Source organism: Nicotiana tabacum, chromosome 7, assembly GCF_000715075.1.
Source record: "Nicotiana tabacum cultivar K326 chromosome 7, ASM71507v2, whole genome shotgun sequence".
Lineage (NCBI taxonomy): Eukaryota > Viridiplantae > Streptophyta > Magnoliopsida > Solanales > Solanaceae > Nicotiana > Nicotiana tabacum.
Genome location: NC_134086.1, coordinates 129,497,800 through 129,511,441, shown reverse-complemented (window position 1 = coordinate 129,511,441; position 13,642 = coordinate 129,497,800). Strand labels below are relative to the sequence as shown.

At 36.2% G+C, this 13,642-nt stretch overlaps 1 protein-coding gene across 2 annotated transcripts; it reads left to right on the top strand.

Moving 5' to 3' along the window:
- Window positions 1-1,654: 1,654 nt before the first annotated feature.
- On the top strand, window positions 1,655-12,916 carry LOC107776850 (topless-related protein 3). 2 transcript variants are annotated; one of them, XM_075217639.1, is made up of 25 exons: window positions 1,655-2,064; window positions 2,761-2,940; window positions 3,045-3,158; window positions 4,617-4,775; window positions 5,360-5,534; window positions 5,654-5,786; window positions 6,357-6,472; window positions 6,617-6,752; window positions 6,881-6,990; window positions 7,261-7,330; window positions 7,403-7,476; window positions 7,591-7,686; window positions 7,765-7,857; window positions 8,658-8,785; window positions 8,888-9,122; window positions 9,287-9,454; window positions 9,538-9,624; window positions 9,929-10,081; window positions 10,159-10,269; window positions 10,362-10,541; window positions 10,629-10,757; window positions 10,844-10,939; window positions 11,906-12,088; window positions 12,165-12,340; window positions 12,553-12,916. In XM_075217639.1, exons 1-25 carry the CDS (start codon window positions 1,985-1,987, stop codon window positions 12,767-12,769), a joined length of 3,399 nt encoding a protein of 1,132 aa, XP_075073740.1. In that variant the 5' UTR covers window positions 1,655-1,984; the 3' UTR covers window positions 12,770-12,916. The 2 variants fall into 2 exon arrangements, with proteins under 2 accessions (XP_075073740.1, XP_075073741.1); XM_075217640.1 differs by having other exon boundaries at window positions 1,674-2,064; window positions 9,541-9,624.
- The last annotated feature ends 726 nt before the right edge of the window (window positions 12,917-13,642 follow it).

Below are 13,642 nucleotides of genomic sequence, written 5' to 3'. Positions count from 1 at the left end.
GTACTTGGAAGGTTTTGAAATTAATGTTGGCCCTAATTCAATTTACGGGGTTGTTAACTATAGACATTTTAACTTGCATAAATATATTTGAACGTTTGACTTTACGTGTTTCTCAGTATATCTTAACGCTATAATACATAAATTTACGTCACATAAAATAATAATATGTCATTATTATCTTCATCAACCTAAAATCAGAACAAGCATTGTCAAAATCACACCCACGAACCAATATCAAGAAAGAAATTTAGAAAGAAAAGGTCAAAATTCATGCAATTAGCAGGCTGATGTACAAGTATTTGCATACTATGAATTGTTATCCACATAGATTCTGAGATATGAATAATTTTATTTTCCTTCCATTCAGCCACATAACCAAATCCTTATTTCTTTTTCTTATTTTGGATATGCATTTAAAAATACTTACTATATTCAATTTCTTACCTTATTCACCACGTTGCTCTAGATTTGGCTGTTTATAGAAAAATCTAACTTTCTTTTCCTTCCATTCAGCCACATAACCAAATCCTTATTTCTTTTTCTTTTTTGGACATGCATTAAAAATACTACTCTACTTTTTAGTCAACTTCTTACCTTATTCACCATGATGCTCTAGATTTGGTTGTTTATAGAAAAATCTCTATGCATATTTACTGAATTAACTTAAAAAGTCTTATTTTCTTGTGATAGTCAATTCTCATCTAAATTAAGATATTTTATCAATGCAATTTATTTGCTTCCCGTTATTAAGTAAATCTGGCACAAAGATATCTACCTTATTCTATTGCTTATTGTTTGACTGTTTTACTATTTTAGTCACTTTGAACTGAATATATTACTTATTTTACCGCAATTTTCCCATTTTAAGTGATGGTTATAATTTTTTCCTCTGTTTAGTTAGGGCGTAGAATTATTAACAAGTTTGAATAAATTAAATATCCCTCAATATTTCTTAAAAATTTCAAATACACACATAAATTTGGAAAACATCCTATTACCTTAATTTTTCGAAGTCTTCTAATTGTTACTTTCCCTTTCTCTTCTCATCCTGTAATAGAAAAACATTTAAAAATATTCTTATTCTAAATATTATGGTAATACTTGTTTCCAAATAAAATATGGAAAATGCTTTAAGATTAAGCTAAAAAGAAAAAGGAAAGCAAAAATGCCTTTCGGAGATCACGCGCCTGATGATTACTTGAATGAACCACGTCTAAGTGAGACAAGAAACTAAAGGGACCCACCTTATCTCAGCAAGTGATTGAACACGCGCCGTTCCTCCGAATTGTTTATCTTTTAAAACAAACTCTTTTCTTCTGACATGACTAAAAATATAACTTCCCATACCACAATATGATAACAAAACGAAAAATTGAAATATCGCGAGAAGTTAGAGGAGGAAATAAATTCCACCGAAACAAGAGTACTGGTTCTCATCAAATAACACACGTAACCCACGACGGGAATTCGTAATTCAACCCGAATATTCAACTCCATTTGAACTCCCCATTTCAAATCCGCAACTCCAGTCACATTCTCCTTATCTATACGCAAACCCAAGTACTACGATAACCAGTACTGCTTATCACAACCACTTATTCACAGAAATGATAAGCAACAAAACTTATTACTGATAGGTCAGTAGAAAAAGATAGGGTACTGATAAACGCATCGAAGATAGCGAGACCAAGTCCTCCCCCACCCCCCCAACCTTCATTTCCATCTTCTCTACTCCTCTTTCCCCCACTACAAATAGACCCCCTTCCTCCCCCTTCTCTCTACCCCTCTCTCTCTCTCTATAGCCATAGCCATTGTTTCTCTCTCTACATATAATTTCTCTTCTCTTTGGCTTTGAAAATCAAGCAGCGATTTTTTAATTGTTTTTGGTGCGAGAGGAAGAGCTGAAACCCTAGAAATTGTAGCGCGTGTGGATATCTAGGGCTTAGATCTGCGGAGTTGTGGGATCGGAGATTATTTGATTAAAATGTCTTCACTCAGCAGAGAATTGGTGTTCCTCATACTCCAGTTCCTTGAAGAGGAGAAATTTAAGGAGTCTGTTCACAAGTATGTTCTTTTTTATTTTCAATTTTTTAATTTTTTTTGTGTTTCTTTCTCTCTCACACACATCTATGTGTTTTTTTGGATTTTATTATCATGTTATCTATGTGTTTTTACTATTTTTACTTGGTGCTTGAAAGTGAAAACTTTTTTCTCCTTGAAACTGAAAACTAAAGAATTAAGTATGTGTTTAGTTTTTGAGGTTGTTCTGGTAATTTATCTAAAAAAGGAAAAAAGGAAAAGAAAAATCACTTGATGTAGCTAGTTGTACTGTGAGTTTTTGCACGGTCTGTTTTTTTTTCGGTTTGATTTTTCCTCTTTTTAAATTTTTCTGTTGGTTTTTGTTTTTTATTTTTGTAAAATTCTTGTGCAGACTTAATGAGATACATTTAATGTGCGACCGATTTTTAATTTTTCGTTGTTGCTTATTTTATGCTTCTTGGAAATGAAGTAACGAAATGATGAGGTTAAAAGTTCATAAATAGATTTGTGTGCGGATTGATAACTTTCTAGTATCATTATATCTTTATCAAAAATTAAAACTTTTCTAGCTTCAATTGCAAAGAGTGTTTCAATTTCTAGTCTTTTTTGGTTGGTATCGATTTAGAAGTGTGTGAAAAGTGAAAACGTTGCCTTTACTTTTATATGAATTTCTGTGCTTGTGATTAACCTCTCTAAAAAAATGTATGATTTTGTTCGCAGGTTAGAGCAAGAATCAGGATTTTTCTTCAATATGAAATACTTCGAGGAGAAAGTACATGCAGGTGAATGGGATGAAGTTGAGAAGTACCTGTCTGGATTTACTAAAGTTGATGACAACAGATACTCAATGAAAATATTTTTTGAGATAAGAAAGCAGAAATATCTTGAAGCTCTTGATCGGTATGTCCCTGTTGTTACTTTACCGTGCCTTTGATACATTTCCACCAAGTATGGCTCTGATTTGAACTTTTTTTTTTCTTTTGCATGGTGTGTTGTCATCTTAGGCAAGACAAGGCAAAGGCAGTTGAGATTCTTGTGAATGATTTGAAAGTGTTTTCTACATTCAATGAGGACCTTTACAAAGAGATCACTCAGCTCTTGACACTTACCAATTTCAGGTAGCTATTTCTCATGTTACGTGAAAAGAATATCCATGCATAGCCACGTAGAAAGAAGAAATTGCTTGTGCATTGGTAAAAGGTTTATGATTAGAGAACGAGAGGGAATAAAATTAAAAGGCTTTTGCATTCATAAGAGGCTTGTAATTGCTGCATACTGAGGCTCCAAATTCACATTGGTGGCAGTTGTGAGATCTGGCAATCTTTGAGGACTGATTACGGTTTAGTTGTTTCTCTTACCGTCTTGGTGGAGTTGTAGTAAATACACTTTGTAACCGTTAATTCAGTCCTGTAGAGTAAAAAATTGAAAAAATTAGCCTGTTAGGTGGAAGCTTAGATGTTGTTCTCATGTGGTCGAATATATTTCTTTTCTAAAGCCATGGTATGACTGGTAATGTCCTCGAAATGGCTCCCTGGCCTCTCGAGAAGGACCAATAATCAAGGTCCACTTTCTCTGTCTTGGTTCAATTGCTGGTTTGATCATGTTCCTTGATTGATGGACTGTCCTCTCTACAGTCAATCTAGAGAAGTTGTCAACTTTTTGCAATGTGGAAGTTCATATGCTTGAATTTGAACCAGATTTGGAAATTAATTGTGCGATTTAATTCGACTGTAGTGAAAACCTAATAACTAAATGCATTTATTAGTATCTCAACTGGGAAAGGTTTCAGAATAAACAATTAAACTTTTATTGGGAGGAATAGATAAGAAGATAAATATATGTCAAAACGTGGAATTAAATGAAAAGTACGACCTTATGTTCAATCATAAATGCACAAAGGTAGTTCTATGCTCCCTTAATGAATAATAAGTCAACTGTAGTTGCAATAAATTTCGCCTCATCATGTAGTACTATGGAGGTAAGGTTGTTATAGATGAGGTAGAGGGTAATATTCTTGGTTTCTTATATTGAATGTCTTCTTTTTACTTCTTGGCTTTCCTGATCAGTCCCTCTTATGCAGAAAAATGAAAAGTTTTTGTTCTATGTACCTTTTAAATGTTAATTTACCATAATATTTACAGGGGTTCTCTTTTCGGTCACATTTTTTTTCCTGTTCTGTAAGAACCAGATAGGAAGTAAATTGTAGACTTAACTTTCGAGATAGGAGGGCAAAATGCCGAGTTTGGTATTATTCTGCATGCTTACCCGTAGATTGTCTGAGATCTAAGGCTTCTAGGATATTGACTACATGTATATTTATAAGAAAACCGTCTCTGAGTGTTTTTCCTAAGGCTCGAAGCTGCATATTGAGTTGTTGAGTTGCTGGAATTTCTTTTGAGCCTATAGGTTTTCTGTGAATTAGGATCCGTGCCGAATGCTTGTAGAATGACTATTTCAGTTTGTGTAGTCTTTCTTTCTCAATGCTTGATCTTTATCTTTCCTGAAGTGAGTTTTAGCAATTCGACATAAGTCAAGTAACGACCTTCTGAATAACTTGTTTGATTACCTGATTTCAGAGAGAACGAGCAGCTTTCGAAGTATGGTGACACCAAGACAGCTCGTAGCATAATGTTGATAGAGCTAAAGAAATTGATCGAAGCAAATCCTCTTTTCCGTGAAAAACTCGTCTTTCCGACTTTGAGATCTTCAAGATTGCGTACATTAATCAATCAAAGGTGAAGATTTTTTTTTGTTTTTGTAATGCTAAAGTATCAAGAAGGATAATATCAGCTTCTAGATTTTATCTTCTTTACATCGCCAAAAATTTTTAGTGCTGACTGCTCGATGAACATGCTGGCATTTGTGAACTTTTTATTGGGCTCTATTGGCTTTACAGCTCCTTGCCTCAGCAGATGACTGAATCATGCTAATTTTCTCCATAATCGAGTCAACAAACATGCATGGGGGATGCAATTGGTCTTATGTTTCAGTTGTTTCTCCCTTGTTAACAAGAATATTGTCAATAACCTTTCGTTACTTTTTTGGCTTTCGAGTTCCTTTAGTTCTCAAGTACAATGAGGGGATGATGGTGCCACTCTATAAGATGATCTTAACGACTTGACTTAGTTCTTATATTGCAAGATAACCAAGATGTGCTGTCTTTTCACATGTATACTTCTCGTGATTAATACCTTTCTTGTCTTTTGTCTAAAGGTCACCTGTAGTATGCTTCTTGGGATTGAATATTTTGCTTTTCATCTTGGCAGTTTCTTGGAACTGTGTGTTCTAATTTGATCTTTCACTTTGCCATTTTCTGCAGTCTCAACTGGCAGCACCAGCTTTGTAAGAACCCCAGGCCAAACCCTGACATTAAGACACTGTTTACAGACCATACATGCACTCCTCCAAATGGGGCTGTTGCACCTGCACCTGTTAATCTTCCTGTTGCAGCTGTTGCAAAACCTGCTGCTTTTACATCACTTGGGGCACATGGGGTACGATTCTTTGTGTTTTCTCTAGTTATGATAATTTTGGTTTTAACTTATTCTTTACTTAATGACACCGTTGCTCGTCTCGCTCGGTTCAATCATGTACTTAAATTTGTTGCTTGCAGCCCTTTCCACCCGCAGCAGCAGCAGCTGCAAATGCCAATGCTTTAGCAGGTTGGATGGCAAATGCCGCTGCTTCTTCATCTGTCCAAGCAGCTGTTGTGACAGCATCATCCCTGCCTGTTCCACCAAATCAAGGCGAGTTTTAACTAGTGTTCTTTGAACGACTAGGGGCCTGACTTTCAGTGGATACCTTTGATTATGCTTTAAATATTTGTTAACACTTAACAAGAACAACATGAGTTTTGAGAGGCCAAGAAAAGTTACTGTGTAGTTCGATTAGCAAATTTCTCAATATGCTAGAATGCATGTCAATAGTATTCTAGTCAATAATTAAACATCGATTTCAACATATAAATCGTAATGAAGTTCCAAATAACGGGCTGGAAGAAAGAATAGTAGCTCTTAATTTACCCACTTCATTAAAAAAAAAAAAAAGAATAGTAGTTCTTGTTTGCCTGAGGATGAAAATGCTTCATCAACAATCTGATGCCTCTAAAGTGGGTCCAAATTTGATGTGTTCGAGAACTGCATTGCTTGCCTTCTAAAGAGTTGAACTCAAGATCTTGCAAAATGTAACTTTGAATGCTTCGGATTAGTTTGTTTGGACATAAAGCAGTCAAGCAGACAACTGATACTACTATGAGTATTTGGTCTGTCAGAGATGATATTCCACTTCCGCTCACCGTATTTTGTGCTCTTGAACAGTTTCAATTTTGAAGCGTCCCATCACACCTCCAGCTACATTAGGTATGCTTGACTATCAGAATGCTGATCATGAGCAATTAATGAAACGTTTACGACCTGCACCGTCTGTTGAGGAGGTATTGCTGAAGATGGATCTTCCGTTAAATGATATATTTTCTTTTTTTGTTTTCCTCCTGCTGAATTCACCCTCAAATTTATTAGTATCATCTTATCAGATCATATCAAATTCATTAAATTTTGTTTTTCTTCTTTCCTTTCAGGTTACATATCCTACAGTTCGTCAGCAAGCTTCTTGGTCCCTCGATGACTTACCAAGGACAGTAGCTTTTACTCTGCAGCAAGGATCCTCAGTCACTAGCATGGACTTTCATCCTTCTCATCACACACTGCTCCTCGGTATATAAATGTTTAAGATCTTCTGTCCATGTATTCCTTTTGTTTCTGTGTCCGTGTGAACAGCAGCGATAAAACTCATTGCTGTTAAAGATATCTTCTTCTTCTAACTTCTAGTTTGCTATGAACAGTTGGATCCAGCAATGGTGAAATAACGCTTTGGGAAGTCGCAATGCGAGAGAAGTTGGTTTCAAAAGCATTTAAAATATGGGATATTCAAGCTTGTACTCTGACATTTCAGGTTAATCGATACAAGATTCTTCAAAACTTGATTCTCTGGAAGTGAAAGAAACATACAAGCTTTGGCTTTTAGTTTTTTCTTCAATATGGTTTCTCTTTTATCTGGCATATGGTTGTAAATTCAAATTAACTCTCAGTTCTTCTATAAGTTGAGAGACTAGTCTCTTCACAAATATGTAGTGCTGTGGTTGACCCTTTGGTTTGATGTCTTTAAGATTTCTCGAATGGTTATATACTTTTTTTCGTTCCTGACAACTGAGAGTTTTCACAGGCTTCTGCTGCCAAAGATGCACCATTTTCTGTAAGCCGTGTTGCGTGGAGTCCAGATGGGACCTTTGTTGGTGTGTGCTCTTCTTTATTTTTGTTTTTGTAGATGTTCTTGTGGATGTTTATAACTCTACTTTGTATTGCAGGAGTTGCATTCTCTAAGCATTTGGTCCATCTGTATGCCACTATTGGAAGAAGTGATTTACGCCAGCATTTGGAGGTAGATATTTCTGCTGTTTTTTCCGCCCTCTTCTTTGAATAAGTGGAAACATATGCTCTGGCAAACTTAAAAGCTAAAACTCTTAACTTCTTGCCTGCACCCTTGTGATTTAAGATGGATGCGCATGCTGGGAGTGTCAATGACTTAGCATTCGCTTATCCAAACAAGCAGTTATGTGTAGTAACATGTGGAGATGATAAGTTGATAAAGGTAACATCAGAAGCTTCATTATTACAGTTGGAATTCCAAACTCGTTTAGGAAAATGCTGAATGAAAATTTTGAAACAGGTGTGGGATATAACAGGAAGAAAGCTTTTTAATTTTGAAGGACATGAAGCTCCTGTATACTCCATATGCCCTCATCAGAAGGAGAACATTCAGGTATTTTCAGATATGGAAAAACTTGCATTGAATAACATTTCACTAACCCACTCCCTGGTATTTGAAAAATTTAACAAAATTAGGTGCAGAGTTCTGCTTAAAATAGGGTAAAAATTTAACTGCTTACTGTTGCTACTGCTAGGTAACATTCATTGGCATTCTTCTTACCTTTTATAGAGTCATCACAAATGGTTGTCACATTGAAGGAAGCGGTTCTGTTTAATTACTCAGTTGTCACCATCATGCAACCTGTTTATTTTATTCTAGATTCAATGTGCTAGGAAAGAGAACAAACCATATAGTTATTGGTGGAAACTGAAAAACACTTAATAGGGTTTTGGTAAAATTTCCATGCAAGTCCAGGGAGGATACAATCATCTTTCTGTAAGCCCATACCACTCATCTGAATCTGCATCAATCTGTCCATTGATGGGCTTCTATGCACAAATAGATTGCAGAATTAGTCAAATGTAAATTATTTTAGCGCTGATGGTTCACTGTACCACCTGAGAAACTATTGGCTATCTCAATCTTTCTATATGAGGTATGGGTGCACTTTCTGTACCTGGGTGCATTTGGAGATACTATGATATATTTGAGCAGTAGTTGCTTATGATTCTGAAAATATAGATAACATATTAGCATTTATTTTTATGTTTAGACGGAAATTCCTTATACTAAATCAACTTTATTTGAAAAGTACGTTAAGGCTGTATTTCCAGGTGTTTACTTGCTTACTAGTGGTGTTTGCATTTACTGCACCTCAAATGACGTCCCTTTTTTTTTATTTCTATATGCAGTTCATTTTTTCTACTGCTATAGATGGGAAAATAAAAGCTTGGCTGTATGACAATATGGGATCTCGAGTTGACTATGATGCTCCTGGTCATTGGTGTACCACCATGCTTTATAGTGCTGATGGTAGTAGGTAGGGTTGCAGGAGAAACCATTATTTACTGTATGTTGGTCTTTATAAGTATTCTGTGCCTCCAGTGACTTTTATTAACTGTCTGATGTTGATTTTTCGTAGATTGTTCTCGTGTGGAACTGGTAAAGAAGGTGATTCTTTTCTTGTGGAATGGAATGAAAGTGAAGGAGCCATAAAGAGGACTTATACTGGGTTTAGGAAGAAATCAGCTGGTGTTGTGCAGTTTGACACTACTCAGAATCATTTCTTGGCTGTGGGTGAAGATAGCCAGATAAAATTTTGGGACATGGACAGCATTAACATTCTTACAACTATAGATGCAGATGGTGGTCTCCCGGTTAGTGCTTATGCCAGTTCTATAGTTTCATTTGAGCAACCATCTCCTAGATACACCACAAAAAGAAAAAGAAAATGAAAATGAAAGCTACAAAGCAAATTGGAACTTTCCCTTGAATATTTAGAATAGTTTAAAGATGGCTGTAAATTTGGTGGTTGTTGCAGAGTCTTCCGCGCTTGAGATTCAACAAGGAGGGAAATCTTCTTGCTGTTACTACTGCTGACAATGGGATTAAGATACTGGGAAATGCTGCTGGTATGAGATCCTTAAGGACAGTTGAAGCCCCACCTTTTGAAGCACTAAGATCACCCATTGAAGCAGCTGCTATTAAGGTATTGATGGTTGATTGCTTCTCCTGTTTAGTCTGCGCATAGTTGTTATGTTAAAAGTAAACGATCTCCTTGCCTTTTTTTAGCAGGCTTCTGGCTCTTCTGTTCCAAATGTTACTCCTATCAATTGTAAAGTGGAAAGAAGCTCTCCTGTCAGGCCTTCTCCCATCCTTGTATGTGCTATTTCAATTTTTTTTCTTTCTCAGTTTAGTCTTTCTTGTCTGCATGAATGATGGTAGTCCCACAATCTGTTACTAAGAGAATATTTTGGCTTCTAACATTGTGTGTATGATAAGAGGTTGCCTATAATTCTAGTCCTCTGTGCAAGTAGTCTAATTTGTTCTTTAACTTGCATCCGCCGTACTGTAACTTGAAAAACCTTGTTATTCTGTATTCTTGAACTGCTGAATTTGCTAGTGTTACAAATTAGTGAATTTATCCTCGGATAAATTTTTATTCTGCCGACTTTCTTTGCAGAATGGAGTTGATTCTGTGCCCAGAAGCATGGAGAAACCAAGAATATTGGAGGATGTTTCAGATAAGGCCAAACCTTGGCAGTTGACTGAAATTTTAGATCAAGCTCAATGCAGGATGGTTACCATGCCTGAGAGCTCAGATTCAAGTAACAAGGTGCGTTATCTCATTTGTGTGCACTTCTTCTGTAATGTGATTCAACATGTAATCCTTCAACTGGCACTTGTATTTAGGTTGCACGGCTTCTTTATACAAATTCTGGTGTTGGTGTCCTGGCACTTGGTTCAAATGGTACTCAAAAGCTGTGGAAGTGGGCCCGCAATGAACAAAATCCAAGTGGCAAGGTAATAAAGATTAACTGACAGCTGTCTTAGCTACATATTTATTTTCAAAATGTTGTGCAAACGAATTTCTGAAATGTCTTGGGGTCTTAAAGGCCACTGCTAATGTTGTTCCACAACATTGGCAACCAAACAGTGGTCTTCTTATGGCTAATGATGTCTCAGGTGTCAATTTGGAAGAGGCTGTTCCTTGCATAGCCCTTTCAAAGAATGACTCTTATGTAATGTCAGCTGCTGGTGGAAAAGTTTCATTATTCAATATGATGACATTCAAGGTATGTGTATAGAAGAGGGTCCTGTTCTTGTAACATACCATTTGAGTGGTTTGTTATATGAATTATGATAATAACTGAGATATATAGGTAATGACAACGTTCATGCCACCTCCGCCGGCTTCAACTTTCTTAGCGTTCCATCCTCAAGATAACAACATTATAGCCATTGGCATGGAGGATTCAACAATCCACATTTATAACGTTAGGGTCGACGAGGTAATTTGTACAACCACTTCAATATTCAATGACATCTGTGAGTTGGTTAAATGACCCATTTTTATGTTACTGCATTTTATCCATAGGTAAAATCTAAGTTGAAGGGCCATCAGAAGCGCATAACTGGTCTTGCATTCTCCACCAACCTCAACATATTGGTTTCATCAGGTGCTGATGCTCAGGTAAATCAGTCTTCTGTCTTTTTTCTATTTCTTCCTATGCCTTGTGTTATTTTCTTTGAACCATTAAAGGATAGAGGAACAAGTACAGAACCTACATTTTATTCAATTGGCTTTCTCTTAGAGCCAGCCACAGCCTTCAGTTTCTTTACTTTCTTTTTTTCTTTGTGGGGGGGGGGGGAATCTATTGCTTGTTTACTTTCACCAAAAATATCTGAGTTGAACTTTATCAATACACCAGGCATAGCAATCTTGATTGAAATGTGATTGTGAACATTGATAAGTTTCCCCCCCTCCCCTTTTGAAGCTTGATAATGAACATATTAATGGCTTGAAGCTTTTTTTTTTTTTTTGATGAAGTAAGTGGCGTATTATTGACAAAAGCATCCCGTGGATGCACGTATTACAAAATAAAAGAAGATATCAGCTCCTAAGAAGAGAGCAACAAAAAATCTATCATAAGACTAGAGAGCTGATAAATTCCATAAATTGGGCAGAGTTATACATAGGGGAGAGTTTAACCCAACTAAAAAGAGTGACCAAACATCTAGCCTTGAGTAGGTATCTAGCAGTTGAGATGCCATCAAAGCATCTTTGATTCCTTTCTGTCCATAAGCACCAAAATATAGCAGCAGGAACCATAGACCAGATTTTCTTGATGGACTTCTCAACTTTCCATGAACTCCAACTCACAAAAACTTCCTTGACACTGCATGGCATTGTCCAACGCAAACCAAAAAGTGAAAGAAACATGGACCATATGTCTGTTGCAACTGGACAGTGAAGAAATAAATGGTTGATTGTTTCGGAGTAGGTATTAATGGCTTGAAGCTTGGAGTTGAATGCACCTACCAATCATGTCTCTGTATTTTGTTTTCATGTATTGCTGTATGTGCATATCTAGTAGTGCTTTGACATGCTATAGATATCTTAGTTTTTATATACTAACATGGAATCCAACCACTGCAGCTCTGTTTATGGAGCATTGATACATGGGACAAGAGAAAATCAGTTCTCATTCAGCTGCCTGCTGGTAAAGCACCTAGCGGTGACACTCGAGTACAATTTCACTCTGACCAAGTCCGTTTGCTAGTATCTCATGAAACACAGTTAGCAATTTATGATGCATCAAAGATGGAAAGAATTCGCCAGGTAAAACAAATGCCTAAATATTTCAAATTATAGACACGTGACTGTTTTGTTTTCTTATTGATTCTGTTTCTTGCAGTGGGTCCCTCAAGATGCACTTTCTGCACCAATAACCTACGCGGCTTACTCCTGTAACAGTCAATTAGTTTATGCTTCCTTTTCTGATGGCAATGTTGGTGTATTTGATGCTGATACACTAAGACTCAGATGTCGTGTTGCTCCCTCAGCATATTTGCCCCAGGCAGTGTTGACTGGGTAAGAACAGCAGTCTATTGAATCTTTCTTATGTTATCCACTTCTGCAAATCCAAATATTTTGGCCATTCATCTAACATGTTAAAATGTGTTATTCGTTCACTTCGTAAGATGTTGATTGATGTACTAGTTTTGTTCGTTTAGTTCTCATTAGTTGTGATGTTTTTGGTACTATAAAAGAGTCATGACTAACGCACCTGTTGTATGTCACAGAAGTCAAGCTGTTTATCCATTAGTAGTTGCAGCACATCCACAGGAGCCTAGCCAATTTGCAGTTGGGTTGTCAGATGGAACTGTTAAAGTGATTGAACCCCTGGAATCCGAAGGGAAGTGGGGATTAAGTCCGCCTGTTGATAACGGGATACTGAATGGTAGGACGGCCTCTTCTTCGACCACTAGCAACCATGTAGCCGACCAAGTTCAAAGATGAAACATACTGTATTTTGCCAGTGACATTCTTTTTGTGTGGCTTATCCTTATAGGTTTTTGTTCATTATCTCTGGTATTCCTTGTCAAAGTACATTATGATGGCAGACCTCTTTAGAGAGATCCTCAAAGTTTATGTGTTGTTTATTTATATCATTTTTTCTCGATAGTTAAATATTAGGGGATATTCTTCTTTCGGCCATTTGATTTTGGTTGAAGGTCTTGAATGTCGCAGGAAATAGCTCAGTTTAAAGGAGTTGATGAATGTTCTCTCCTTCTCTGCCGCCGTAGCTCCTTGGTTTCTTTTCTTTTAATGTTGGTTATAATCCTTCTCCAATATATTTTAGATTTCGAGATTTATATTTCTATCAGCGTTTGTAAGAAGCATACTTTTATCGGTCATCTGAATGGTAGATGTAACGGTAAAGATTTACCCACATTCGGTGTTTAATATCAAATCATATTAATTTACATCTGAATGGTAGTCTTAGAGTACGCGCTTTGCGTGTGTATTTATATTAATGGGTACTCAGTTTAAAAAAATTACATTGTGGTTGAGTTATTAAATAAAAATTAGAAGAAGGGTATGTTCTTTAAAATGATGAATATCGATCTCATTTGGCAAAAATGAAAGAAATCTTGCTCCATCAAAATTTTTAGATGTCTTATTGTGATTTTAAAATTATTTGCATTTCTATTACCTAATACTGAAACAAATAAATCAAAAAATACTTTTATGGTTCTTCAAAGATTTGTTAAATAAAATAAATTGAAAAGTTGAATAATTGAATCTTTTGGTATCTTAGAGATTTCGAGAATGAAAAGGTTGGCCCTATAGCTCACAAAAAAAATTGATAAATGATGGTGCAAAGTCTAA

Coding starts and splice junctions, on each gene's coding strand:
- LOC107776850 (XM_075217639.1), top strand. CDS start 1,985: ATGTCTTCACTCAGCAGAGAATTGGTGTTCCTCATACTCCAGTTCCTT. Junction 3,159..4,616: donor TTGACACTTACCAATTTCAG/GTAGCTATTTCT, acceptor ACCTGATTTCAG/AGAGAACGAGCAGCTTTCGA. Junction 9,455..9,537: donor TTGAAGCAGCTGCTATTAAG/GTATTGATGGTT, acceptor GCCTTTTTTTAG/CAGGCTTCTGGCTCTTCTGT.